Source organism: Ochotona princeps, chromosome Y (assembly GCF_030435755.1).
Source record: "Ochotona princeps isolate mOchPri1 chromosome Y, mOchPri1.hap1, whole genome shotgun sequence".
NCBI lineage: Eukaryota > Metazoa > Chordata > Mammalia > Lagomorpha > Ochotonidae > Ochotona > Ochotona princeps.
In genome coordinates, this window is record NC_080866.1 from 8090948 (window position 1) to 8118709 (window position 27762).

Consider the following 27762-nt stretch of genomic DNA (forward strand, 5'->3'; position numbering starts at 1 on the left):
ATCAGTTAACTCTTATTGTTAGATATGAGAAGTCTGTGGGTAAGTGTTTCAATGTATGTGGTGAGGTCGTGCTTGCTGTTGGAATGCATCCAACAAGGTAAAATGGGGGAGAAAGATTCACGGTTGTGGATGTGTGAAAAAGAGGATCCAAGAAGAAGAGGAACAGGGCCTCTCAGCCAGCATACATGGCACATAGAGTTTGCAAAGTTTTGAAATATTTATCAATGCTTTCTTGTCACCTTCTAGTCAAAACTTGTTGCATGACCTGCAAAAAGAAGCACACCAGACAGCAGAAGGTGATTAGTCCTTAAAACCCATTCACTACAAGAAAATAACAATAAATCAAAAAATAATGATCCTCTTAAGCCCCTCACAGGTAAGAGAAGAAAGGACACCAAATACTATTAACTGGCTTCTTCCTGTCATGATCTTTTCTTAATAGCTTTCATAATAGATCTTTCATAATAGATCATGAACCTTAAACAAGACAAGCCAAATAATCGCTAATTCTTGTGTTGTTTTCACAGTATTTCAGACTTTGTTTGTAAGGTTTATCATCAACACACAGTTAAACAATCCAACAACCCTACGAATCAGTTACTGAAATACACTCATTTAAACATTGAGGAATGTGAGGTATAGTACTGTTAATTGATTGAGATAAGAGTGGGTGTCCGCACCTTCATAGGGACTTTATTTAGAGCAGAGAAAGTCTCCAAGGCCTTAGTGGCTAAATCCTCACCTTTCACACTCCGACGTCCCATGTGGAAGCCAGTTCATTTTCCAGCTTTTCCACTTCCCATCCAGTTCCCTGCTGATGGCCTGGGAAAACAGTGGAGGATGGCCCAAAGCCTTAGGACCATGGCACCATGTGGGAGACCTGGAGATGGCTCCTGGTTCTGGGCTTCAGATCAGCTTTGCTCTGGCTGTAGCCGTCACTTGGGAATGATCCAGTGGATTGATAATATTTGTCTCTCTTTCTCTCTGGAAATGTTCCTTACAAAGAAACATAAAATGTTATTGGAGAGAGAGAGAGAGAACCTCCAAGCATGAAGACTCCAGGCTTTAATGCTGAGAATGTATCAAACAGGCAGTAACTTAAACTTCCCTCTGTGTTCACTCATACATTAAACAGAATTGCATCTTAAACTCATGTCCTCATTCTTGTAGGACTAAACAACCTCCTCTTTCTCTGGTACTAAGTAGGCATTCCTTCCAATGTTTGCAATTATTTTTGTTTCCTGTTGCTTTTACAATACAACATGACTTTTGAGTGTCCAGTTGATTACAAATACTTCTCCAAAATTTTGGCAGAGTTTGCATCATGAAGAACTTCTCCAAATTTTCTGGAAAATACATTCAAAATTTTCTGATGAAACAGAAAAGCAATTCCAAGGAATTCTAAAGATATATATGTATATATATTCATACACACACACAAATATATGTAAATTTCTGAATTGAGATTCAGGTATAAAAACATGGTAAATTGGTAGCAGTATTATAAAAATATTACTAAATGCACATTAATGAGTATGTAATACATCACAATGCACTTTAGTTACATGCATGACAATTTACAGGTCAGGAAGTGTAGCTGTGGAAAAGTATCTAACAGTATACCTGGGTTCAAGCCAATTGATACAGGCACCAGCTTATCCAATCCCCAAATCAATTATGCTTAGGATATTGTCATTTTCAGCTTTTATCACCATCTTACTTTTTGAACAATCATCTGATTTCACCTCTTCCTAACCTCATGTATGCCACAAATTCTCCAGCTGTATTTCATCCTGTGTGTGCTTTCCTATATTTTCCCTTCACGGTCCACAGGTTGATAAGACATATTTTTTTAAAAACGTTAATTTTCATGACAAAGTCTGATATACATAGAGGAGAAGAGACAGAAAGGAAGATCTTCCATCTGATCATACACTCGCCAAGTGAGCCACAAGGACACGTACACACTGATCCAAAGGTAGGAACCAGGAACCTCTTCCGAGTCACTTATGCGGGTGCAGGGTCCCAATGCATTGGGCCGTCCTTGATTGCTTTCTCAGGACACAAGCAGGGAGATGGATTGGACGTGGAGCTGCCGGGATTAGAACTGGTGCAGATATGGGATCTCGGGGTGTTTAAGGCGAGGACTTTAGCCACTAGGCCACGCCACCGAGTCCAGGACATACTTTTATAAAGAAGCCCTACTGAGCTGCTTTCACAAATGTTGTTCTCCAGATTATCTATCTAAATGTCCTCCCCTTTTCCACTTTCATTTGTGAAGAGGAAATTGAAAACCATCTGGAGACAAACAGCCTCAAATGATGTGATCTATCCCCAAATACACTAGAAACACAGACACTGCTTTTCTCTTCAGGATTCAATCACCTCACATAGTTCCCATGTTTGCAGATACTTTAAACAATGCCATGTACCTGAAAACACTTTGCAATCTCAAAGGACAACTGGACTGAACAGTGAGTTTAAAAAAATGTTACTTTCTCATTAAAGGGAAAATCCAGCGGGCCTTTACATAATGAAATCAGTACGAAGGAATCATCAGGAACAGCAAATTTACTAAACACAATTGGCTCAAAGAAGTGCCAGAAAGCAGTGTTCCATCCTAAGGAACCAAACAGCTCAGGACAGCACTCTACACAAAAACTTGGTAAGAAAATAATTTCAGGAGTTGTCTCTCTAGGCCCACTAGGAAGCACAACAAGGCTGAGGCTTGATGAGGATGGTCAAGCTGTGAGGGATGCAATTGCATGCTTGGGTCACACTCAACACAAAAACAAAAAGAGCCTCTAGAAACATGATTACATTTTAAGCTCTTTGGGGATGATCTAAAAAAAATAATTGGGATCAGGTTACTTAGCCTATACGCAAAACCTTTATAGAGGGGAATTCAGTTGTCCTAGGAGTGAAGATGCCAGTTAATATGCCTGTTTCCCATGGCAGAGTGCCTGGGTTCCAGAACTGACCCTATCACTGACTCTAGCAAATTGTTGATATACAACTTAGTAACACTTGGTGAGGAGATAAGTGATTGAGGTCTTACAACCCTCTGGAAAACTGAATAAAGCTTTCTGATCTGAGACTGATTTGGGTGCTACCAAGGTAACTCAAAAAGTGAACCTCCCCACCTCTCTCTGCCTTCTGTATGCTCTGATTCTCTCAACTGCTGTCTCAATCTCTAGATGTGTCATTCTTTGCCTTTTAAATAAACAGATATTCAAACTTCAGGGGAAATGAATGAAAACAAGAGATTGTAATGAAAAACAAATGTGCATGCAGTTTTTCCTTGTCTTGAAAGCCCTTAATTTTATTTGAAACTTTAGACCTAAAAGAACTGATAACTTCACTGACTTAGCCTCTCCATCTCAGAACTCAGAAGAAAGGATGAGAATGAAGAATTTCAGATGTACAACTTGAAAGGAAGAAAGGGTCAGACATACAAAGAGTTCAGTGAGACTGAGAATGATGACGACCCGTGTAAGTGACTCTTTGGGACATCCACAAAGAAAAATCCCATAGTCTGAATTGCATTCCACTTGTAATTTGGTCTTACATCATTCTGTCTTCTGGTAACTTGGGGTGCAAGCCTGAGGTTGAGTGATGTGAGCAGTTACTTGGCTGCTGCTGATGCTCTCTATAGCCAGCAATGTTTGGTATACTTTCCTAATCTCTTCCACTCTCATCTCCAGACTGTGAGAAGTGTCAGATATGCTTCGCGAAGATCTGTGCTGCTCATGGACCTCCCGTGTTTCTAAAGGACAATCCAGTGGATAAGGGACATCCTAGCCATACTCTCCTCAGTGTGCCCCCTGGACTTCGAATTGGCCCATCGAGCATTCCAGAGGCTGGGCTTGGAGTATTTAATGAAGCATCTGATCTGCTATTGGGGCTGCACTTTGGTCCTTTTGAGGGCAAGATCACAGAAGTGGAAGAGGAAGCTGACAGTGGGTACAGCTGGCAGGTAAGAAGCACATCCCTTTCCAGTCTGATGGCTTTTCACCTGCCTAGCATGAGACTGGTTCATGTGTGCTTCTACACATTATGGCATGAGTTGAGCCAACATGATCAACCAGGCTGTAAATATTAGCATAGGGCTCAGCGTCATGGCCTTGTGGCTAAAGTCCTCACTTTGAACCTGCTGGGATCAAAACTGGGCACTCTTTCTAATCCCAGCAGTTCCACTTCCCATCCAGCTCCCTGCTTGTGGCCTAGGATAGCAGTTGAGGATGGCCCAAAGCCTTGGCACCCTGCACCTGCATGGGAGACACCAAAGAGTTTCCTGGTTCCTGGCTTCAGTTCGACACCGTACCGTCTGCTGTGGTGAGTTGGGGGAATGGCTCATCAGGAGGTAGGTCCTCCTCTTTCTCTCTCTGTCTCGTCCTCTCTGTACATCTGACTTAGTAATAAAAATAAATAATTCCAAAAATTAAATAAATATTAGCATAGAGAAGATCACTGGGCTGTAAATAACAAAGCAGTGGCAATCTCCTCTGTGCGCTTCAAATGTAGGGAAATAAACAAGAATAAATGTGTGCCAACACTATGTAAAGTTTCAACATGTGTTGGACTCATGTAATGTCACAGAACATGATGATAGAGTTGTTAATAATTCTGCTGAACTACTCCCATTTCAGAAACATATTAACCTATTTTTCTGAAACTCAGATAGCCAAGGGCATGAGCAGCCATGAGTACATGGATGGAAAGGATAATTCTTTGGCCAACTGGATGAGGTAAGAGCCATGGCATGTTACAACCACAGAGGATATTTCTCTTCAAAACAACATCACTTTCCTTTCTCCTTTACTTTCCTCATGACTTTTACATTATGTGTCCTCTTTCATGTTTATTCTAATGACCTGTGAATGTCATGACCAGTTTCTAAAGGCACATTCTATATAAATACTATTTCTTTTATCATAACATAAATCACTATGCTTAATAAACAGAGCACAAGGATGGGCCTTGAGGAATCTAGATCAACTTGGGCCATTAGACTCACTGTTTCTCACATTAGCATTGGTTAAGCCCTTCCAGTGTCAAAAATTTCCTAAATACATGGAGATTCCATGAGATTGGTGCCTGGCTGTAATGTTTCTTAGTCTTTTGACAATTATACACTGTCAGAACAACTTCAGACTTAAGATCTTCAATCAATGAGATAGTGAAAGATAAAAAAAAAAAAAAAAAAAAGAGGAAACAGCAGGGTTCCAGGGACAGGCATTGTCATGCAGTGGGCTAAGGCAGTGACTGCAAAGCCTGCATCCCAAGTACTGGTTGCTCTACTGCCAAACCAGTGGCTTCCCCATGCATCCAGGGAAGTTTCAGAGAATGTCCTCGATCTTTGACCTCTGTGCCCATGTGGAAGACCTGGTTCAAGCTCCTGCCTGCCACTGAGTCCTTTCTGTGTCCCCACTCCACCCGTTCTCCTGGCATCTCTGTCTTTTGCCCCTTGTCCTCTTTGTTTCTTTGCCTCTCAAATAAAAATAAAATAGTAATCTTTATCAACTAAACAAAGCAAAACTAAACCTGGGATGTGGATGAGAGAAGGAAGCTGCATCTGGACTACGGTTTCTGTGAGCAGTTCTGTGAAAGGATAAGAAACAATGAAGACTCCTCTACATTTCTGGATCTGGATTTTGGATTCCCAAGATCCAGGAGAAAGATCCAAGAGAAAGGACACCAAAGGAATGCCTTTGGGAAAGCTGAGTTGTGCAGCATGTGTGGAAAGCTAGATGTAAGGAGTGTGTCCACTCATCCAATTCTGTAGCAGAAAACTGAATGAAATTTGGAGTTTAGAAAAACTGTGTGTGCTTCATGGCAGTCACGGTGGCAGTAAGGTGGGCTTGCGTTTTGAGGATGACTAGTGAGGAAGGAAGGAAGAAAGCATGATTATCACAATGAACACTGTATCTACAACTTGTACCTGGGAGTTCACTGATCTCATGAGAGAGGTATATGTTTGCAGGGAGAGCTCTTGCAGAATTGGTATTCAAGCAGGTTGGAGGCTACTACAGAACACATGAGATTTAAACATGACAGAGCATGCAAACTCAGTATTTATCTCCACCCCAGGTATGTGAACTGTGCCCGCAATGATGAGGAGCAGAATTTGGTGGCCTTCCAGTACCAGAGGCATATATTTAACCGCACCTGCCAAGTCATCAAACCAGGCTATGAGCTGCTAATATGGTATGGGTATGAAAATGGCCAGAAGTTGGGTATCAAGGGAAGCAATGAAAAGAAAAAGAAGGGAAGAAAAAGGAAGAGCTCACAACAGTGAGAGGTAAGTAGCACAGTTATGTTGAAATAAGCAAAGGAGTCCACTTGGGAATATTTGTGATTCAACTCAGGAGTCAAATGTAATGTAAGGGCTGCCAAAGTTCAATTCAAATGTGATTTCCATTTAGCAAAAACAAAGACTTACTTATCAAAGGAAAGGAAGAGTTATAGAGAGACTCAAGCACAGAGATAGAGAGAGATAGAAAGGAGAGATCACCACCTAATGTTTTATTTCCCAAAAGCTGCACTAGGGCATAGTATGGCATCCTATGGCATCCTATGGCTAAAGTCCTCACTTTGGACATGCTGGGATCCCATATGGACACCAGTGCATGTCCTGACTGCTCCTCATCCCTTCCAGAAACCTGCTTGTGGTCTGGGAATGCACGTGAGGATGGCTTCAAGCCTTGGGATCCTACCCCCACATGGGGGACCCTGGAAGAAGTTCCTGGCTCAAGAATTTGAATGAACACATCTGTGGTTATTGTGGCCACTGGAGATGAATCAAAAGTCAGAAGATTTCCTCTCTGTCTCTACACCAATCTATGTATCTGCATACAATATATATAAACAATTTGATTTAAGTCTGCAACTGCTGAGACGATCTCTGGCTGAAGCCAGTAGTCTGGAATGCATCTAGGTCTCCCAGGTATTTCAGCACTTAAACAATCTTGTGCTCTTTCCCTGGGTACATTAACACACAGGAGATTTGACATGGAGCAGCTAGAGCTCAATCTAGTACTTCTATGGCATACTAGTGTCATAGTCAGTGACTTAAACCAGTGTAACCTAATACCCATTTTTATGTCTTTTTTTTCCTGGGAACAATTGATACCAGTTTCATTTAGTTCTTTTATTTGTTAACAACGTGGTGCGCAAAATATCCCACAACATCCCTATTGGAGAGTGCCCAAGACAAAAAACAAGTTTTTGGTCACTTTGCACCTCTTCTACTATGGAAGATCCTTCTGGATCATGAAAAGTTTATTTTAAATTTTCTCCATGCGCCACCCCCCACCAAAAAAGGTGTATGCTTCTCTTTAGTCATTGTTTCAATGGGATCTTGTCATGTGAATTCTGTGCTTAAGACTGTCCATGGAAATGGAGATTTGCTGAATAATACAATTGAGTAAAATATGAGTATGAGCACAGCCACGTGTTTCAGATTAGGTCTGGTTCCCATGTCTGTTTGCCTCTTTAGAAAACTTTTGTATTTACTTGAAAAGCTGCAAAGAGAGAAGAGAGAAATCCATTATCTGCTGTCTCACTTCCCAAATAGCCCCAACAACCAGGGCTGGACAAGGTTTAGGTCAGCGCCAAAGAATTTATTTCAGGTATCCCACACAGTGGCATCCACAAACGAAGGCCATAGTCTGCTGTTTTCCCAGATGTGCTCTCAGTGGGGTTGCTCAGAAGCAGCATAGCTATGAGTCCAACAATCATATATACAGGCTGGCAGCACTGCAGTCTGAGGGTTAACGCACCTCACCATCACCATGCTGTTTTACCCCGTCCATCTAGATTTTCCTGATGAAAAAAGACTCTTGTGGAGATTTGGGTCATCACACTGAGGCTGATAGAGTCTTATGTGTAAACCTATCAGAGGGCAGTGGGTATCTGGAATTGGGGTCAGAGAGCTAGTCAGTCAATGGAGGGAAGTATCTTTGAAGTGGGAAGGTCCAATGCATGGAAAATAGGCAAACACTGAGATTGGTCAATACAGAGAGGCATGACACATGAGGATACTCTTTCACATGATTTGTGTGACAGGGATGAAAAGCAATCCTAGGCGTAGGCATGACGCAGTGGTAGTTAGGTTGTCTCAGACTCAGGAATGGGCATTACTGTCCCTTGCCTAGCCAGAGCAGTAACACAAAACATCAAGTTGCACTTATTTTGGGTTGATAAACACAGATCTACTCATAGGTGCTCATCTTAAACAAAATGTGTCTTCCAAATTTGTGCATCTCCTGTTGTGTGGCTTCTTCCTTCATAGAGCTCTTCCTGTTCATAAAGAATGTCAAGAATAAAATTCTACCCTGAGTGATCAGAGTTCTTTTGAACACAAGAAGATAGCCTCAAGTAACATTTCAGACAAAGTGCCAGGGTTCCAAGTGAAGGCTGTGGGAGACAGAGAAGTACAGGGAAACATGAATGAAGAGGACATCCTCAACGGATGTGGTAGAGGTCCCTGAGGTCTAAGCTATGAAGGAAATCTAAGAGTGAAACTACAGAATGGTAGTTGGGTTGTATTGGACTGGTTCGTATGTGAAAAGGTGTGCTGATGCAGATCTTTTGGATTTCTAAAGCTGTAGTAGAAAATTAAAAAAAAAAAAAAAAAGATGATTGACGTACCACACAGGATCACTTGGTGGATGCCAGCTGTTGCTAGTACATGAGGAACAAATAGTAGGACAGGCTTAACCCAAGTGAAAGCAGGTAGCCAGGCTGCTTGTCTGTATCTGTCCTAACCTCAAACCATCTTATTTTGGAAGACACAATGTAGTCAGCGATCCATCCTGGTCACCTATATCTCTCTTCTCTTCTCCAGTCACAAGTCCTTCATTTGACATGCCATCCTTAGTTACTGCTCTTGGGACTTCTCAGAAACATCTGCAAGACAGCTCCTGTAACCAGGGAACCATTCTCAAGGGGATGGGCACCATCTGATCCACATAGATGCCATGACACAGTTTAGAACGAGAGGTCCATAAAAATTCCAAACCCATTTCGTAAATAAAAAAGCAGAGGGAGAAATAAGGGCCATTCTTTTTTTCTTCCAGCCTCCACCCAAAACTCAGTGGAGGCCTCGAGTGAGAGTGAGAAAAAGAGGACAATCCCACAAGAGGCTAAGCAGTGATTGCAGAGGAAGCATTCAAATCTTCTGTGAGAGGTAGCATTCTCAAACAGAGTATTGGCTGAGTATGGCAGCTGTTTGTAAGGCATCAGTGATATGTCACAGATTATTATCTGCCACCAGAGTTTGCAAACTGGGAAGAAACCAAATGAGTGCAAATAATATACGCAAGGCTTCACACAAAAATTACACCTCACCAGATACTGAAAGACTCACAATGGAGAATCTCTCAATTTGAAGGGAGTGTGGGAGGGTTTTCACACAGAAGTTACATTTCATCACACAACAGAGGACACAGAGGTAGAAGCCATATGCTTGCAGGGAGTGTGGTTGAGACTAACTCATCAGCTTACTAGAGAACACATGTGGGAAGAAGCAGCGTGTTTGTGGAGAAGGAGAGTAAAAGAGAGATAAAATTATCTAACAGCCAACACAAACCAACAGCCTTTAGTTCAGAAAGGTCTTGAGCTATTGGAGTCATGAGTCTCTCCAACAGTGTGCAGACTGAAGAAATGTTTAAGCACGTTTCCACTTTCATGATGAGAAATGGGTTAGAGAAACAGAGGGGTGTTGCTGAGATTTTTGGAGGATGTTGACTTGTGACCCTTAGACACATCTTTCAGCAGCCTGTTTTCTTCATGCTAATGAATGTTGTCTGCATACACACCTGAAGACCAAGTTACATGCCATCACTGCTACTACTGTTTAGGACAGAGGTTCTAGATCAGCTTTCCTTAAGACTTCATGGAGCTGTAAACCTGTTTTTCTTTTGGGTATAGGAAAGGCGGATCTGTTCATGGACTGTGGGAGAGAAACCTGTTGTTAAATACACACTGGGTTTAGGAGAGGAATCTTATCTCCAGAGAAGCATGATGGCCTCTCTTTGACTTTGGCTCTGATATTGTTGCAAGAAATGGCATCTTCTGGTTCCTCTGCCTGCTGTTTCCAGGCTCTATACCCTCAGTGTTGGTGACCAACAGATGTATGGTACACTTACATGTAGGTGTTTGCATGACTATGTGGGTGTCATGGAAATGTGTACCTGTGTGCGTGTCAGGGAATTGTAATGACATATGTATGAATGTGCCTGTGATCATGAGTAACACATATTCATGTGTGTGTCTTTCCTATATGCTAGTTATAGGAGAAGCCAATGCTCCTGAGACTGCAAGGACCCCGGTAACATTTGCTGGCTGGGTGTGTCTGAGGATAGAGAACTCATATTGTGTCTGATGGGGCTATACAGAAACAATGAGAAAAAGTCCAAAGTTTCAGGGCCTGACCAGTCGTGAGTAGACACACTACAATTATGAATCCATCTACATAGATGCTACACCCAGTACAGGGATACCTGTGGCTCCCAGGACGGGCTGCACAGAACTACAGATGAGTTGGTGCCACTTCCAGGTCTAAGTGGAGAATTTCTCAGGTCGTGCAAGGACTTGGGAAGCAGTACTCATTTGGCTACCCAGAGAAGCTTTGGACAGTATTACAAGGCAGATTTTCAATGGTTAGGGTGAGAAAGTACTTTTGACTTTTGCTGAAACTTGATTTGGGGCATGATACATGGTCTAATTCTGAAAAGGTTCCAAATGCTGATGAGAAGAATGTGTAGTTTGTAGATATTAGGTCAAATATTGTGCAAACCGTCTGTGAAGCCCATCTGCTGGATATCATGATTTGACTTAAATTTATGTTTATTGGCTTTCTGTCTGGATGATTCATTCTGTGTCATACTGAAGGAACTCTGATATGAAACATGATGTCTCAACGATTTTTTGTTACCAATATTTATTTGAAATGGATCAGAGGTAGAGCAGCCAGAACTCCAACTCATGCTCAAGTACAGGTTAAGTTGCATTTAGTGGCCACAGTGCTGACACCTCCACCAGTGTCTTAACCACTAGAGCAACGGTTATTCATCTGGTTCTCATTGATCCTTTGCAGTTCAGTTTAAATATTTCATTAGGGAATTTTTTCTTAAACTGATGAGGTTTGGACCTTGCCTCTGGACTCATCTAGACATCCATTCACACTTTCATCAAAGTCTGGCTTTTTCCTTTGTAGCGTTTAATACAATCATATGTAATAGTAGTGTCATCTGTAGGATTCAGTGTTCTATGTAATAGGGAATATTTCTCTTGACAATCACCACATTATCATGGATCCAGAACACTTTGTGCATAGGTTGGTATTCAACATTCTCTTCTCAGGAAGTTCCTTTAATACACACATTCATCTTACTAGCTATTCTCCAAGGGCTACGTAGGTGGGGAATTGTATACCGTATGATCAAGCAATAGCACTCCTAGGAATATATCCAAAACACTTGTTTTACAAGAAACCAACATGCACTCCTATGTTCATAGCAGCACAATCAGTAATTGCAAAAACATGGGAGCAGCCAAAATGCCCATCAGCCGAGGATTGAATAAGAAAGCTACAGTTCATCTACTCCATGGAATACTACTCAGCTATTAAAAAAAACAAAATGCAGTTCTTTGTGGCCAAATGGGCCAAACTGGAAACCATAATGCTAAGGGAAATGAGCCAATCCCAAAAGGTTAGATACCACATGTTTGCCTTAATTTAAGATGATATTGTGTTATGCATAACATGTTATGTTATGGATGTTATGTCATATGTCGTATATAAACTAAAATTGAAATGTGAATTGTGTGGTCACAGAATGTGGTTAAGAAATCGCATTTATTTTAAACTGTTGGCAGCTCAATACTATGTCAATTAATTCCATAATGATGTCAATGGTTGCTGATGGTATGTTAGTGCTTTTATTTGATTATGATACTCTGCTGGCTCTGTCTTCAGGCCAGAAAGGGTCTCCCCAATAAGTAGTTGGAAATGACTGGACTATAAGATGTTGGATTCAATCCTCGGCATATGCTTGCTAAGAGGGAATCTCAACTGAACTTGAACTATGGTTAAGCAACAAGGTGGAGGAACCTACCATGTGGGGAGTTTATGGGAAGGTGTTGGTAGCATCCCAGTTCCTATAAAATTACACCACAATGTAATTGATGAATAAAATTAATAAAAAAACGTTATTAGGTAAGCAAAAAGTGAGTGAGGTGGAAATTCTTCGAACAGTCATGGAATGAGGCTGCCCCCCACCTCCCATTACTACAACGTTCTTTCTCCATGCTAAAGTAAGTCATGGGACAATCATGTAATCATTGATGGAGCCATTTCAATAGGCAATTCATTCTATTAGGTAAACATCAGCTTACAAACCAAGTACCAGAATGATTTTGCAAAATGAGAATGCTGAGGAGAACTGTCACACTTTAACTGCCTCAGGCTTCAGTGTCGAGATGACTGTGTTCGCCCAACGCACGTCACTGAGAACCATGAACATCCTCCAACGTGGACAAGAACTACACATGCTCCTTTCAGTCTCTGCAAAGGAGGTTACCTCTGCATAGGCCAACACTATTTCTTTTTGTTATTTATTTATCCTTCTTTTCCTTGGCTTCCATTTCTGCGCAGCTTTTTCCATGCACTTGCTCCTCCTTCTAAATAATCCTGATGCTCATTTCTATAGGGGCCATGAATCCAGAGAATCACCACGAGAGCAAAGTGCATGTTGTGATTGGACTGCCAGATGTAAGTCTTCTTCCTCTTGGCTAACAGCTGTGCACTGAACAATCTCACAAATTTCATAGAATTGGAGTCAGACGATTTGTGTATAAGGCATATTGTGAAAGCAAAGACATTTCTTCCTCCCAAAGACACTCTGGACTTGGAAGGCCTGCCCACTGCTCCACCTGCATGCTGGCTCATGGAGAGCAGTCAAAACATATTGTTTGTTCTTTACTGTGGAAGAATCTTCATTTTTACAAAACAAAGCCAGGCCCAGCATGGTAGCCTAGAGATTAAAGTCCTCACCTTGCACAGGCCAGGATCTCATATGGGTGCTGGCTCTAATCCCACTGGTCCACTTCACTTCCCATCCAGCACCCTGTTTGTGACCTGGGAAGCAGTCGAGCATGGCCTAAAGCCTTGGGACCCTGCATGCACATGGGAGACCTAGAAGAAGCTCCTGGCTCCTGGTTTCAGGTCTGGGCATTGTGGTCACTTCGAGACGGAATCATTGAACAGAAGATCTCTGTCTTTCCTCCTCTCTGTTTATCTGCCTTGTCAATAAAGGAGGCTGAATGTGACTTCTCTCCTTGACTGCTGCCTTCCTCCAGATTCAGCAATAAAAAAAAAGAGAGAGAGAATGTGGAAATTGTGATCTCACCCAATGTCCTGTAGCCCTTGACCCTATTCATCCTAATCATCTATGTAAAAATCACCAAAAATGAAAATAAATAAAAATCCAAAAAAAATTGGAGAAGACGACATAGGAAAGCTTTGCTGAGATGTTATCCTGAACTCACAATCTTTGCTTTCAGAATTTGGAATATATCACACGATTCTCTTCTGACCTATAGTCTCCTGTGAGAGATCAGCTATGAATTTAATTGTACTTCCTCTATATGTCAATTGATTTTTTTTTTCCCTAGCACATTGAAGGATTTCTTTCTTGTGTTCCATTGACTAGAGCTTGATTATCTTGCATTGCGGTCAAGATTACTTTTGGTCAAAACACAGGTAGGGAGTTCTGTACGCTACCTGAATGTCAATGTCCATTCTGTCTGCAGTTTACGAAATTTCTCATTTGTTATTTCATTGAATTTGTTGTTTAAAATAGATTTATTTTATGTTTATTGGAAAGTCAAATATATAGAGCAGGTGAGTCAGTGGAAAATCTTCTGCCTGTTGACTCACTTCCCAAGTATCAGTGATGGCAGGAGCTGAGTTGATCCAAAGGCAGGAGCCAGGAGCCTCTTCTAAGTCTCCAGTCTGGGTGCAGCATCTCATGGTTTAGGCCATCCTTCACTGTTTTCCAAGAACACAAGCCAGTAGCTGTAGGGTAAGTCGGGTCATGGGTATTAGAACTAGTGTCCTATGAGATCTTGATGCATGATAAATGATGATTCTGAACGCTAGACTACCATGCCAGGCCCATTGAATTCATTTCTTTGATAAATATTTATTTATTTTTGTTACAAAGTCACATATACAGAGAGGAAGAAGGACGAAGAGGAAGATCTTCCGTCTGATGATTCACTCTGCAAGTGGGTACAACAGCTGGAGCTGAGTCCATCCATAGCCAGGAACCAGGAGCTTCTTCTGGGTCTCCCACATGGCTGCAGGTTCCCAGAGCTTTGGGCTGTCTTCGATTGCTTACTCAGGCCACAAGCAGAGAGCTGGATGGGACATGGAGCTACCAGAATTAGAACCAGCACCCACACGGGACCCCGGGTGCCTCCAAGATGAAGATCCCAGCCCATGCTGCTTGGCCCATTGAATACATTTTTAAACAGAACTTCTCTTTCTGCACCTTCTAGGATTTCTATAACTCTTCTATGTGGGCCTTTTAGTAGTGTGTCTTACTTCTTAAATGCCTTTTCTTTTTTTATAGCTTTACCCAGCTCTGCTTCCAGCTTTAAATGTTTTCCCATTGTAATAAGAAATATCTTTGAACTCTGAGATTATTCTTCTGCCTCTGTCATTCTGTATCCTCTATTTTCTCAATGTAGTCCTCAGTTATCACTGAGGGTGCTAAAGACTTTTGTTCCTTGACAGGGGAGTCTTCAGTTATCTATGTTGTGATTTGTTCTCTACTTTAATCTTGATCATTGTACTTCTCATTAGCTGATTCCTTTGCTTTTTTGTATATGTTTTTATTTTGAAATTTTGAATTTTGTGGTTCAATATTGTATAGACTGGGATTCTGCCCCACAGCACAACAAATTTTCCCCATAATTTCATAATTATGTCATAATTCCTTCAAACTCTTATTCATGTGTGCCAAGCATTGCTGGTACAGACAAAGCCAAACAGTTCAGCAACCAATTGTCTACATATTTCCAACAATTTTATTGCGAGTCCATCTTTTGTTTGGAAGCAGGACTGAATGTTGAATTGTTCCCCCACATCTGGATATGGTAGGCCTCAGTACTTCATCCCTATATATTTGCATAAATGAGAAACCATGGAATAAGGTTAAATACTGATATGAATTAGAATAACAGCAACAGGAACCACACAGCAATTATGATATCATGGAAAAACCAACACTGATTAACCAACACAAGTGTGAAAAAATACACACACACACACACACACATACACACACACACAAGTCTCTTATGGCCCAGCAGCGTGGGCTAGTGGCTAAAGTCCACACCATCAGTGTTCCCGGGGTACCATATGAGCAATGGTTCTAATTCCAGCAGCTCCACTTCCCATTCAGCTTCCTGTTTGTGGCCTGTGAAAGCAGTCAAGGATAGCCCAAAGCTTTGGGATCCTGCACCCGTGTGGGAGACATGGAGGCGGTTCCTGGCTCCTGGCTCTGGATCAGCACAGCATCGGTCCTTGAGCTCACTTGGGGAGTGAATCATCAGACGGAAGAGCTTCCTTTCTGTCTCTCCTCCTGTGTGCATATCTGACTTTTCAATAAAAGTTAACCAAAAATACGTCTCTTGGGAAAAATGATGCCACCATGTAATCCATGAGGCAGTGAGGAATTCAAAAAAAGGAAAGAATGTATCTGGGATACATGAAACTGAGATCTAAAACAACAAAAGATGGGGTGCAGCAAAAATAAATAAATAAATAAATAAAATAGTCAAAAACTAACAAACTAACAAACAAATAAAAACCAGTATGGATCAGGTCATTGAAGTTATACTTTCCATAATGGTTTCTTAATATTAGCGAGAAAATATGTATTTGCTATTCTGTGATTGATATATTTGACTGAGCATAATGGACTCTCCTGGGACCACCTGGTTGTAAATGGCATAATTTTGTTCTTCTTAATTTTAATACTATTTCATGGAGTAGAAGTGGCACAGTTTCTTTAACTGTTCTTCTTTGAGAGCACATCTGGATTGTTTCCATGTCTTTGCTAGTGTAGATTGTGCTTCTGCATATAAAGGCCTATAGATCTCTTCACATATGCAGATTTCATTCCTATTGGGCATATTCATAGGAGAAGGAGAACTGTATCACATGGTAGACTTGTTTACAATTCTCCCAACACTCTCCATACTGATTTCCACAATGTTTACATTAGCCTACACTGCACCAACAGTGAAGGAGGCTACCTTTCTCCCCACATCTTTGCCAGCAGGTACTGTTACTTGAGTTCTGAGTGTAGGCCAGTCTTACTGGAGTTAGCTGGTATTTCAACATGGCTTTCAATTGGATCTCTCTGATGGCTTGAGAGCCTAAGTATCTTTTCATGTGTCAGCTATTTGAGTCTTTTTTATTGAAAAATGTCTGCTCAATCCTTTGCCCATTTCTTGACAGGCGTCTTTGCTTGTTTGTTTTTCTGTAGCCCTTTGTAAATCCTGGATATTAGTCTCCTATCACTTGTGTGGTGTGCAAATATTTCTGTTTCTGTTGGTTACTTCCTCTCTTTGATAATTGTCTTCTTTGCTGCACAGAAATTTTTTAATTTGATGTAGTCCCATTTAAGGCATTTAAGGTTGCTCCCTTCTATGTTAAAGGGATCTGTACTTACAATTTCTTTCTCAGCCTTGAAATTGTTTGCGTACACAGTGCCATTGACTTGTGCTCAGTAACTATGTACCCTGCTACTCTGCCAAAGTCTCTAATGAGTTCCAACAGTCACTTGACTGAGTCTTTGGTTCTCATATGTAGAAAATCATGTAGTCTTCAAGTAGGAATAATTTCAGTTCCTCATTTCCAATTTGGATTCCTTTAATTCTGTTCTTTCTTCTCTGATGGCTCTGGTAAGGACTTCCAATACTATGGTGAAGAGTAGTGGTGACAGATGTCATCCCTGTCTAATTCTTGATTTCAATGGGTAGGTTTCCAATCTTTCTCCATTTAGTATGATGCTGGCATTGGTTTTCTCGTATATTGCTTTGATTGTGTTGTGGAATGTTCCTTCTATGTCTGTCTTTCTTAGGAGATTCATCATGAAGTGTGTTGGATTCTATCCAATGCCTTCTTTGCATCTGTTGAGAAGATCATATGGTTTTTATTTTTAATTTGTGTATGTGATGTATCATATTTATTGATTTGTGGATGTTGAACCATCCCATATGGTCCAGGTGAATGATCTGTTTGATGTGTCGTTGGATCTGGTTGGCTAGCGTTTTGTTAAGGATCTCTGAATCTGTGTTCATCAAGGATATCGGTCTGTATTTCTCTTTTTCTGTTGTTTCTCTCTCTGGCTTTGGTTTTAAAGTGATATTGGATTCATAGAAAGAGTTTGGAAGATTTGCCTCTGTTTCTATTATTTGGAAAATCTTGTGGAGAATTGAGGAAAGTTCATCTTGAAACATTTGTTAGAGTTCAACAGTAAAGCCATCTGGTATAGGACTTTTCTAGGTTGGGAGGGCTTTAATTATTGGCGCAATCTCAATGTAATGTGATAGGTCTACTTAAATTGTTAATTGTTTCTTGATTCAGTTTTGATGGATTGTATGTGTCCAAAGAGCTATCCATCTCTTATAGATCTTGTGATTTGCTGCATATAGTTGCTTGTAATAATTCCTGATGGGCTAGTGGGGAGTCTGTTTTGTTAAGTTTCTCAAAGAATCAGTTCTTTTATCTCTAGTTTGTTTATTAATTCACTTTTTTTTTTGTCTTGCTTCTCATGTCAGGATTGAGTTGCTGTTGTTTTCTTGCTTCTTGAACTGTAGGGTTAGCCGATTTATTTGATGATTTTCTAGTTTCTTGACATAAGCACTGATTGAAATGAACTTTTCTCTTAGCAACACATTGATTTCCCTTTGATTTCCTCACTAACCAACTACTCATTTAGTAACATATTATTTATTGTGCATGTGTTAGCAAGTCTTGTTTGGTATTCTGACTTCTTAGTTTCTAGCTTCAGTTGAAGATTGTCTGAGAAGATGCTTGATATAAGCTTAATTTTTAAAATTTGCCAAGGCTTATTTTGTGGCATGTAACATGGTCAATTCTGGAGACGGTTCCATGCTCTGATTTAAAAAAAAAAAAGGCTTATTCTCTGTCTGTATGATGGACTGTTTGAGAGATATAAGCTAAGTGCATTTGCTCTAGAGTTTGGGTGAGTTCTGCTATTTCTTTCCTTAGTGTCTGTCTCCTTGATCTGTTCATTGATGCTAATGGGGTATTAAGATCCCCCACTATGATCATCTTGGAGTCTGTTTCTTCCATTAAAGCCATTAATATTTGTTTCACATAGCTAGATGCTTTGGCATTTGGCACATATACATTTGTTATGATGGTCTTCTTGCCAAATGGATCCTTGGATCATTATGTGTTGTCCATCTTTATGTCTTTAATGTTCTTCACATCAAAGCCTATGTCATCGGACATAAGAATGGCTAGCCCTGCACATTTTTCCTTATGATTCACTTACAATATCTTCTCCCATCCTTTCACTTTCAATTGCCTCTGATCTTTGTTGGTGAGATGTGTCTCCTGTCAGCAGCAGATAGATGTATTTTGTTTTTTGATCTGGTCCTCTAATCTATGCCATTTGACTGATGAGTTTAAGCCATTTAAGTTCAGCGTTATTATGGTAAGGTGCAGTTTGGTCCTGTCATTTTAGCGATGGGTTGTTCCTTGAGTGAGTCTTCTGTTAGCCTTTTAGTGGGATGTTCTCCACATTTGCTTTTGCTTTTTGTAGTTGCTATTCCCTTTTGACTTTCATGGGAACTTCTTTGAGTATCATTTGTGGGGCATGTTTAGAAGAGGCAAATTCTTGAAGTTTTTCTTTATTGTGAAAGAATTTTATTTCATTTTCAAAGACAAAGGAGAACTTTGCAGGGTACATTATTCTGGGCTGAACTTGTTTGCTTTTAGAATCTGGAATATGTCATTCCATTCTCTTCTGGCCTGTAGTGTTTCCCCTGTGAGGTCAGCTGTGCTGACTGATTGATTGTGCTTCCTGTATAGATCACTTCATTTCTTTAAAGGTGCACACTTAATCATTTTTTTTTCTTTTTGTTCAAATGAAGAGAGCACGATTCTCATGTATTGGTGTGAAGTTCATTTTTAATCAACCCAGTTGAGAGTTTGGTGTCCCTCCTGTATATTGTTTTCCAATTCTGTCTCCAGATTAGGTTAGTTTCCCTTTATTATTTCATTAAATATAGCTGGAATCCCAACTTCTCCTTCTGTGCTTTCTGGAACTTCAATAATTCTCATGTTGGGCCTTTTAATCATATCTTTTAATGATTGAATACTTGTTTCAGCTTGACCCATCTCTGCTTCCAGGTTTTTTTTTTTTTTTTTATTTCTTCATGGTGACAGAAAATATTTTCTAATTCTAATATTCTTTCTTCTGCTTCATTCTTTCTATTTTTGATACTCTCCACTGTACATTTAATTTGATCCACTGTGTTCTTATTTTGATTCATTGCCACTATTTCCTGTGTAACATATTCCTTAAATTCATTGAACTCTTGTATGTGCTTCCCATTGTTGGTCAGGCATTTTATAATGAGTTTTCTCAAGGTCTTCCTCAGTTAACTCTGAGGGTAGTAGAGGCTTTGCTCCTTTGCTGGAGCATCTTCAGTAACATTCATAGTGCCTCTGTCTTTTCTTCTATCTTTTGCCATTGCCATTCTGGTTGGTAGGTTCTTCTCCTTAATGCAGATTCCTAAGATGCATTACCTGCATGTCTGCGAGTTGATTTCTATGTTCACTCAGTACCCAAGATTAGGAAGACACCAGTTCACCTGAATAACAAACACACAAACAAAGGCAGCAAAAAGCAAAAAACTCTACAGGACCTAATTATCTGGTTACAGAAAATGGGTGGACACCACAGTGAGCTCTGTCAAAGATCTGGCACTCTCCGAACGCCGTCAATGCCATGGGCAGGCCGATGCTTGTCAAAGGCCAACATGCCCTCTCCTATCAGAGCTCAAGCAGGGCTGATGCCAGCACCCATGTCAGTGGGGGTATAAAACCGTTGTCTCCACCACCCTGCTTGTCTTTCCCACTTGAGACCCTCTCTTCTCCTGTGCATTCCTCCATCACAAGGGATAGGCCCAGGAACAGACTTCTCTTTGCGTAATAAAGGTCTGTTTGTATTATTTGGCATTTTCTTTCTTTAGCACTTCTAGCAGAAAATGTGGAACATCTACTCCACAGAACACTACTCAACCACTAAAAAGATTTTGTCCTTTTCCCATCGATTGAAGGGCATTGCAATTTCTCATGTTGTTTGGTGTATGAATTAAATTCTACCACATTTTAATGTTATTTGGATAGCCATCTTCAAAGCTATTTTTGAAGTTTCATGATTTATGGTTTCCGAAGTGCTAGAGAATATGCTGAGACTCAGGTTAACATTGGGAAAAACTGCTTAATATTCTTCCAAACCAGCAAACTATTACATGTTCCACCAGCAATGAATGAGAATTTCTATTTCCGTCACGCATTATTGAAGTTTTAATTTGTGTTAGGAGTGCTTTTGGCTATTTTGTTTGGTGTGCATTACTGCTGTATTTTCTGTGTATCTTTTCCTTATGAAAGGATGTTGAGTGTTGCTTTGTGTCTTTTCTGGAAAGCTGCAAACCTTGTAATTGAGTAGCTGTTTAGATTTTTTTTTCTCTTTTTGATTTTTCTCTTCAGTGTTGAATGTATAGTGTCTTTCTTTGTTTCTAAAGTGTAACTTACTTATTTGAAAGCCAGAGACATCTCCGAAGTACTGCTTCATTCCCCAAATCACTGCAATGTCCAGAGCTGAGCAGTTAGGAGAATGGGAGCCCGGAGTTCTCTCATGTGGATTTAAGGATACAAGGGCTTGAGCCATCATCTGCTGCCTTCCCATGCTCGTTAGCAGGGACTTGACTCAGATGTAGAGCAGCAGAATATGAAAGATAAGTGTTTTCTTTATTTGAAATGTCCAAGTAATAGGCAGACCCAAATTGAAATAAGGATGTGGGATGAGAATGAAGGATATTTAATGACAACGAAGAATTCTTTCACAAAGAGATCTTACAGCAAAAGACAACAGTGACTAAAAATTTTGAATTTTGCAAGAGGAAGAGATTATCATAGTATTTAATATGTATTAATTTGAAAGTTATGGTGAAAACTTCCATAATCTGTCTATTGTCTTTACTACTGAGAAAGTGAAAAGTGACTACACACATTCCGCATGTACTGTTTGAAGCCAGCCCTGCTTTACTCATCCCCTAAATGTTACAAGGAGGAAAATAGTTTCCTACAGTTACTCAAATCATACTCCAGTTTTCTGCCTCAAACTTTGAAATCTCAAGGTCACTCAGCCCCTGTGGATACTGTAGGAAGACTGTTCTCAAGTATCATAGGCACCCATCTTATCAGCCTAGTGCATTTCTTTCAATATGCCCTTTTATGTCTTGACCACAGCAAATGCATTATACTACTAAAACATAAAACTCAAATTCCAAAGATGTTTGAATGTATGAGATGAAAATAGTGAAATTCAATAGGAAATAGATTCAGAAATGGGTAAGAAAAACAGTTTTGGCTATGTTTACATACCTTTGCATATATAAACAAATAACATAAAATAGAGAACACTTGTAGAAGTTTTAACAGTAAGGATGAAAAATTCCAGAGAGGAAGGCATCTGTGTAGTATAGATTATCACACAAGACACACTGGAACCAAGTTGGGTAAAATTTATAAACACCTGAATAATAATATAAACTAACAACAAGTGAAACAAAACGATGTAAAGTGCATGCCAAATATAGCAAATGACCTTTTCCATCTGTGACTGCTCATTATCCAGTCAAACGCATCAAGACAATGACCATTCTCTTTCTGTATTCAATTCCTAAGCTCCCAGTGAATTTCATCTCTAACCTGGCTGCTGCTGACGTTTTGACTATCCTTGGGGTTTGGATGGCCTGCCTGTTTGTTGACTGCCACATGTATATCTGATTTCTGCTGTGCTGCTGTGCTCTTGTCATTTCCGCTATATGCAGAGGATTCCAGGTATTCCCCTGCTCTTGACCAGATTTCTTTTCCTGGAATCTGCCCTTTGTGATTCACCCTCACTAATGATTTCCTTCAGTTTAACCTGTCTGCACCTTATACTGTCATCTTTCCCCTTCAATACTTAGATTCTGAAAGAAACAAAATCCAGCTCAAAAATTACACCCCACATCTATGGCAGCCAGTTGAATGCAAAAAGAAAACACAATGAAAATCAGGTAGGAGAATAATCCAAAATAATCAGCAACTTGAGGAAATGACCAGTACCTATTCAGACACAAATAATAATTAACCAAGTGCTGCACTCAACAATGCAGAATTACAATCATTTCGCAAGAAGAATGTGGGAAGAAATTCTCCCTGATCAATGTGCAAAGGACACAAATTAGTACTGAAATGCTTATGGAAAAATGATAATATCAGATTGTTAGTTTTCAATAATAAACCCATAAGCAAATGGCCTTTAAATCTTAAACCAAAAGATTATACTTACCTAATGTATTAAATAATAAGACAGTCCATTTGCTGTCTCTAAGTATTGCAACTCACCAATGGAAATACACAGATACAGAGTGAAATGGTGGTAGAGAAATTCCATGTCAATGGAGAAAAATGGACATCAGTCATTCAGATACCAGAAAAACATCTTAGAAGAAACGAAGATGTGTTTCAGTAAAAGATAATACAATATTCAATATAGAGAAATACTTTTAGAAGGTATATATGGACCAACATCATGGCACCACCTTATTTAATGCATTTCTTAGTCAATGTAAAGTAGGACAAAGAATTCAATACAACTATAGTCAAGCATTTAGATATTTCAGCTTCGTCACACTCACACACACACACACACACACACACACATCAAAAACCAGAGAAATAGTATATACTATGGAAAAAGATACCTAAGACTGTAAAAACTGAATTGTAGAATGTTTACTTTGTGACCACCATTAAATGAAAAGGAATCAACAGTTAATGAAACTGTAGAAAATGTGCAAAGAAAGAGAACTGCAATAACATGCTCCAGGAAGAAAGACTGGCCACGGCAGATATCAAAAGAAATCTCAAACATGCCTGGAAGTGAATGAATGTAACAACACAGCAAGTCTCAACTTGCAACAAAAAAATGAATAGGATAAGCTAATATCTATATTGATAATCAGAAAAGTAACAAATAAATGATCTCTTAATGCCACATAAACCTTAATCAAAAGAAATTCTCAACAAATACTAGCTAATCATATCCCTCATCTCACTAAAAAACCCACTTAGAGAATGTATGAAAGTTGTGCAGCGATTATTCCTATATAAGATCGATAAATATTACACAAGACTACAATCTATTAAACGAATGAAAACATTGCTTAACTCAATAGACCCAGGAAAAACATTACTTGTAATATAATAGGCTTTTGCGCTGAAAACATAAAGCAAAGTTGGAAATGAACAATGTTTCTCAAAATGAGCAATGCTTTCAACACACATAGCTCAATATCATATTGAATAGGGAAAAATCTGTAGATACATGCTAGTATCCTGGGACAAGGAAAATGCACGCTTTCATTCCGGTTAGTAAATAGAATCCTGGATATTTTAATCAAAGAAATGAATATCAAGTGGATACAAAGTATAAGAGAGGAAGTCAGGAGAATATTTGGGGCACATCAAACTATTATCTGCACAAGGGAATACAGACTACCATAAGACTACTACTAGAGCTCACAGTAAACTTTAGTGGAATTGTTAGGTAGAAAATCATTGGGGGCGGGATAGGAAAAAGATGCTCGACCACAGAGAGATGGTGTAGGGTGGAGTAGGGAAAGAGGGGAACCGATCCAGCAGTGAAACACGCCAGGAAACACAAAATGGTAGCGAGAAAAACGAGAAGGTCACTGGAGTTCCCTAAAGCCAGAAGATCCACACAGCATGAAGTAACAGCCGCATAAAGTGGGAAAGAAAATACAGCACGCAGCGAGAAACTTGGTGAGTCACGATCCCAGGCAGGTGTAAGGAGGCCAGAGTCTCAACGGTCCCAGGGAAAACAGAGGTGGCTGGAAGAAAATGCGCCCACACCGACAGGGGCACCAGTCCACTGGAGAGAGGGGGCCCCGAGAAGAGTCTACTGGACTGAGCATAGGGGGCATCATTCCCTGCAGAAGTGGAGGACAAGCAGGGGAGATTTCCCAGAAGTATGCCTCCCAACTGCTTAGCAGCTTTTAGAGAATGCAGAGGGAACTGGAGCCACACTATGGGACTGGGGCTCAGAAATCCCCATATCAGCTCCGAACTGTGGACTGGCTGCTAGAGAATCCAGTGGATCCTATTGCTGGGCTCAGCCTGAATTCCAGAGGCTGGGCAACACAAGGCAGAACCTCACGACCTGGGCATAAGAGCAAACTAGTAGTGGCATGGCTGCGTGCCCCTCACAGCTCTGTGCCTCTCAGGGTTCTGCTTCTAACATTGAGAAAGTGCAACTGAGATTGTAGCTTCATGTAGGTGCCTGGGCTGTGAATTCAAAGCAGAGAACAGCCACTGCCTCAGGCAGAATCCCCTGCTGGGCTCAGCTGGACAGGCCCAACCAGAGCTGGCTCAGTGGAATCGGCCAGGCAGGTTCTCCCAGCAGGAGCCCGCTCAGAAAAGCCTGTCTGCCCAGTAGCAGGAGGCGGTGTTGCACTTTTCAGTGGAGTAGCACTTCGAATGGGAATTCCGGAAAGCAGAGTTTAGCGCTGAGGCCCGCAGAAATTTCCAATGCAGCCTGGGGTTGAGGATTTCAAGTTTCAAGCAGCAGAGGCCTCTGCTGTGCTAACTTCAAGACCTGAAGGAGAGTCTTGGCTCGGCACTGAGGCAGAAACCCCCACTGTGCTAGGCTTGTGACCCAGAGCCGAGGTGCGGCTCGGCAGAGTGGATCTCTGTGGGGCAATGCCTTGGAATGGGGGCTGTAGGGGAAGGGGCCCGGCACTAGGGCTGGCCCACAAAGCCTCCTGACCCAGCTTGGGGCTGTGATCTACAGACCCTGAACAGCAAGTAGCTGGTGACTCAGGCAGTACGCCATGCCGGGCTCAGCCGGAGACCCCAAACCAGAGCTGGCTCAGTGGAATTGACCTGACAGGATCTCCCAGTGGGAACCCACTCAGAAAAGTCTGCCTGCCCGGTGGCTCGAAGCGGTGTTGCACCGGTCAGCGGAACAGCACTTCTGAGTGGGAATTCTGGAAAGCAAAGTTTGGCGCTGAGGCCCGCAGAAATTTCCAACCCAGCCCGGAGTTGGGGATTTCAAGTTTCAAGCAGCAGAGGCCTCTGCTGTGCTAACTTCAAGCCCTGAAGGAGTGTATCGGATTGGCACTGAGGAAGAAGTCCTCAGTGGGGCAACGCCTTTGAAAGGGTGCCGCAGGGAAAGGGTCCTGGCACTAGGACTGGCCCATAAAGCCTCCTGACCCAGCTCAGGGCTGTAGATAACAAACTCTGAGAAGCAAGCAGCTGTTGACTCAGGCAGCACCGGCTGCTCTACTCAGCTGGAGCCTCAGAGGTGGTGGCGCACGTAGGACAACTCCTAACCAACCAGCTAGTTGCAATGGAGCCAGGTGGCAGAAATATAAACCCAGGCGCAAATGAAGCAACCCAACAACAACCCAACCATCACCCGCTGTCCCCAATAGAGTAAGAAATATAACGCTTATGCCAGCATATCATACAGCAGCAGCTAGATCACACCTCCTACAGATTACAGCACTGAGGGCAACGGCTGTGGACAAACAAGTAGGACGCTAAAATCCCAAAACAACAAGAAGCAAAATCACAATGAGGAGAAGTATCAGAAAAAGCAATGACTCAGAAGAAGGATTAAGCACTCCCTCCCAATACAGCCAAAAACTAATCTCAATATCTGAGATGCAAGATGAACACATAGAGGAAATACCAGACAGGGAATTTAAGAAACTAGTGATGAAATTCATCAGAGACAGCTAGAAGAGCTCAGAAAAGTCCAAGGAATTCGAAAACCATGTCACTGCAGAAATAAATCAAGTCAAAAAGGGAATCCTCGATCTAGAGCACAAAATTGAAAGCCTAACCAACAGAATGAACACAGCAGAGGACAGAATATCAGAATTGGGAGACAATCAGAATGAAAGGCAGCAGCTCATCAAACAGTTGGAGACAAATCCAGAGAAAGCCAATAGGTCCATACAGGAAATGAAAGACAACCTCAAAAAATCAAATATTAGAATAATAGGCCTTCCCGAAGGAGTGGAAAAGGAGACAGGCTTGCAACGGGTGCTCAATAGGATAATACAAGAGAACTTCCAGAACACCAGAAATATAAATCCAGCACAAATCCAGGAAGGACAAAGAACCCAGGGCAGATTCGACCCAAACAGATCCTCACCCAGACATGAATTTCTCAAGTTACCTTCAAGTGAATACAAGGAAACTATTCTAAGACAAGTAAGAAAAAGGATAAGATTACTTTCAGAGGAAGGCAAATCAGAATCACAGCCGACCTAGCAGAAGAAATGCTCCAAGCAAAGAGAGAATGGGGTAAAACCTATCAAATCCTGAAACAAAACAACTACCAACCAAGAATAATGTACCCAGCAAAGCTCTCATTTGTATTTGAGAATGAAATCAAATCCTTCAACAGTAAAGAGAAACTCGAAGAATACACCAGCATGAAACCAGCTCTAGAAAACCTATTCAAAAATGTGCTAATCCCAGAAAGGAAAAATGAAAACCAAAATAAAAGATGGCAAATGGGAAGACATGCCCACTAAAATCCATACAAGGAAAGGCAACCAATCAGAAATTATAATGGTCACAAATATACACTTGCACACTTACACACACTCATGGAAGCCCAAAATCACACCCTCTTGATATTGTCTCTAAACGCAAATTGCCTAAATTCACAAATCAAAACACAGATTAACAGACTGGATCATGAAACAGCACCCAACTATCTGTTGCCTACAAGAGACACATCTAACTAGAAAATCCTCTAAGAAATTTAAAGTGAAGGGATGGAAAAAGACATTTCATGCCAATGGATGAGAAAAAAGGCTGGCGTAGATGTCCTAATCTCAGATGACCTAGACTTCAAGCTGACAGACATCAAAAAGGACAGAGAAGGACATTATATATTGGTTAAGGGATTGATCCACCAGGAAGTAATTACAATCGTGAACATATAGGCACCTAATTCCAAAGCACCTAGCTATGTGAAGCAATGAAGGGGAGACATAAAAATATACACAATAATAGTGGGCGACAGTAACACCCCGCTAACAACGGACAGACAGATCAACAAAAGAAAAACTCAACAAAGAAACAAAAGAGCTAATACAAACTTTAGAACACCTAAACTTGGTAGACATTTAAAAAACTTTTTACCCCATGGCCACAGATTATACATTTTTTTCAGCAGTGCATGGCACCTTCTCCAGGATTTACCACATGATAGGACACAAAGCAAACCTAAATAACTTCAAAAAGATAGGAATCATACCATGTGCCCTATCAGACCACCACGGAATGAAACTGGAAATCAGCAATTCAAAATGCCCAAGGAAATACGGAAA

At 40.9% G+C, this 27762-nt stretch overlaps 2 protein-coding genes across 2 annotated transcripts in view; both read left to right on the plus strand.

Moving 5' to 3' along the window:
• Positions 1-6298, plus strand: part of LOC131478702 (histone-lysine N-methyltransferase PRDM7-like) — a 37527-nt gene extending 31229 nt beyond the window's left edge. Inside the window, exons 3-7 of the mRNA XM_058659287.1 lie at positions 2544-2665; positions 3385-3492; positions 3705-3976; positions 4681-4748; positions 6091-6298. Of these exons, the coding sequence (XP_058515270.1) occupies positions 2544-2665; positions 3385-3492; positions 3705-3976; positions 4681-4748; positions 6091-6298 (778 nt within the window). The remainder of the gene's footprint in view (positions 1-2543; positions 2666-3384; positions 3493-3704; positions 3977-4680; positions 4749-6090) is intronic.
• Positions 6299-12721: 6423 nt separating this feature from the next.
• The window catches only part of LOC131478703 (histone-lysine N-methyltransferase PRDM7-like), a 29965-nt gene continuing 14924 nt past the window's right edge, over positions 12722-27762 (plus strand). Inside the window, exon 1 of the mRNA XM_058659288.1 lies at positions 12722-12778. Within this exon, the coding sequence (XP_058515271.1) occupies positions 12722-12778 (57 nt within the window). The remainder of the gene's footprint in view (positions 12779-27762) is intronic.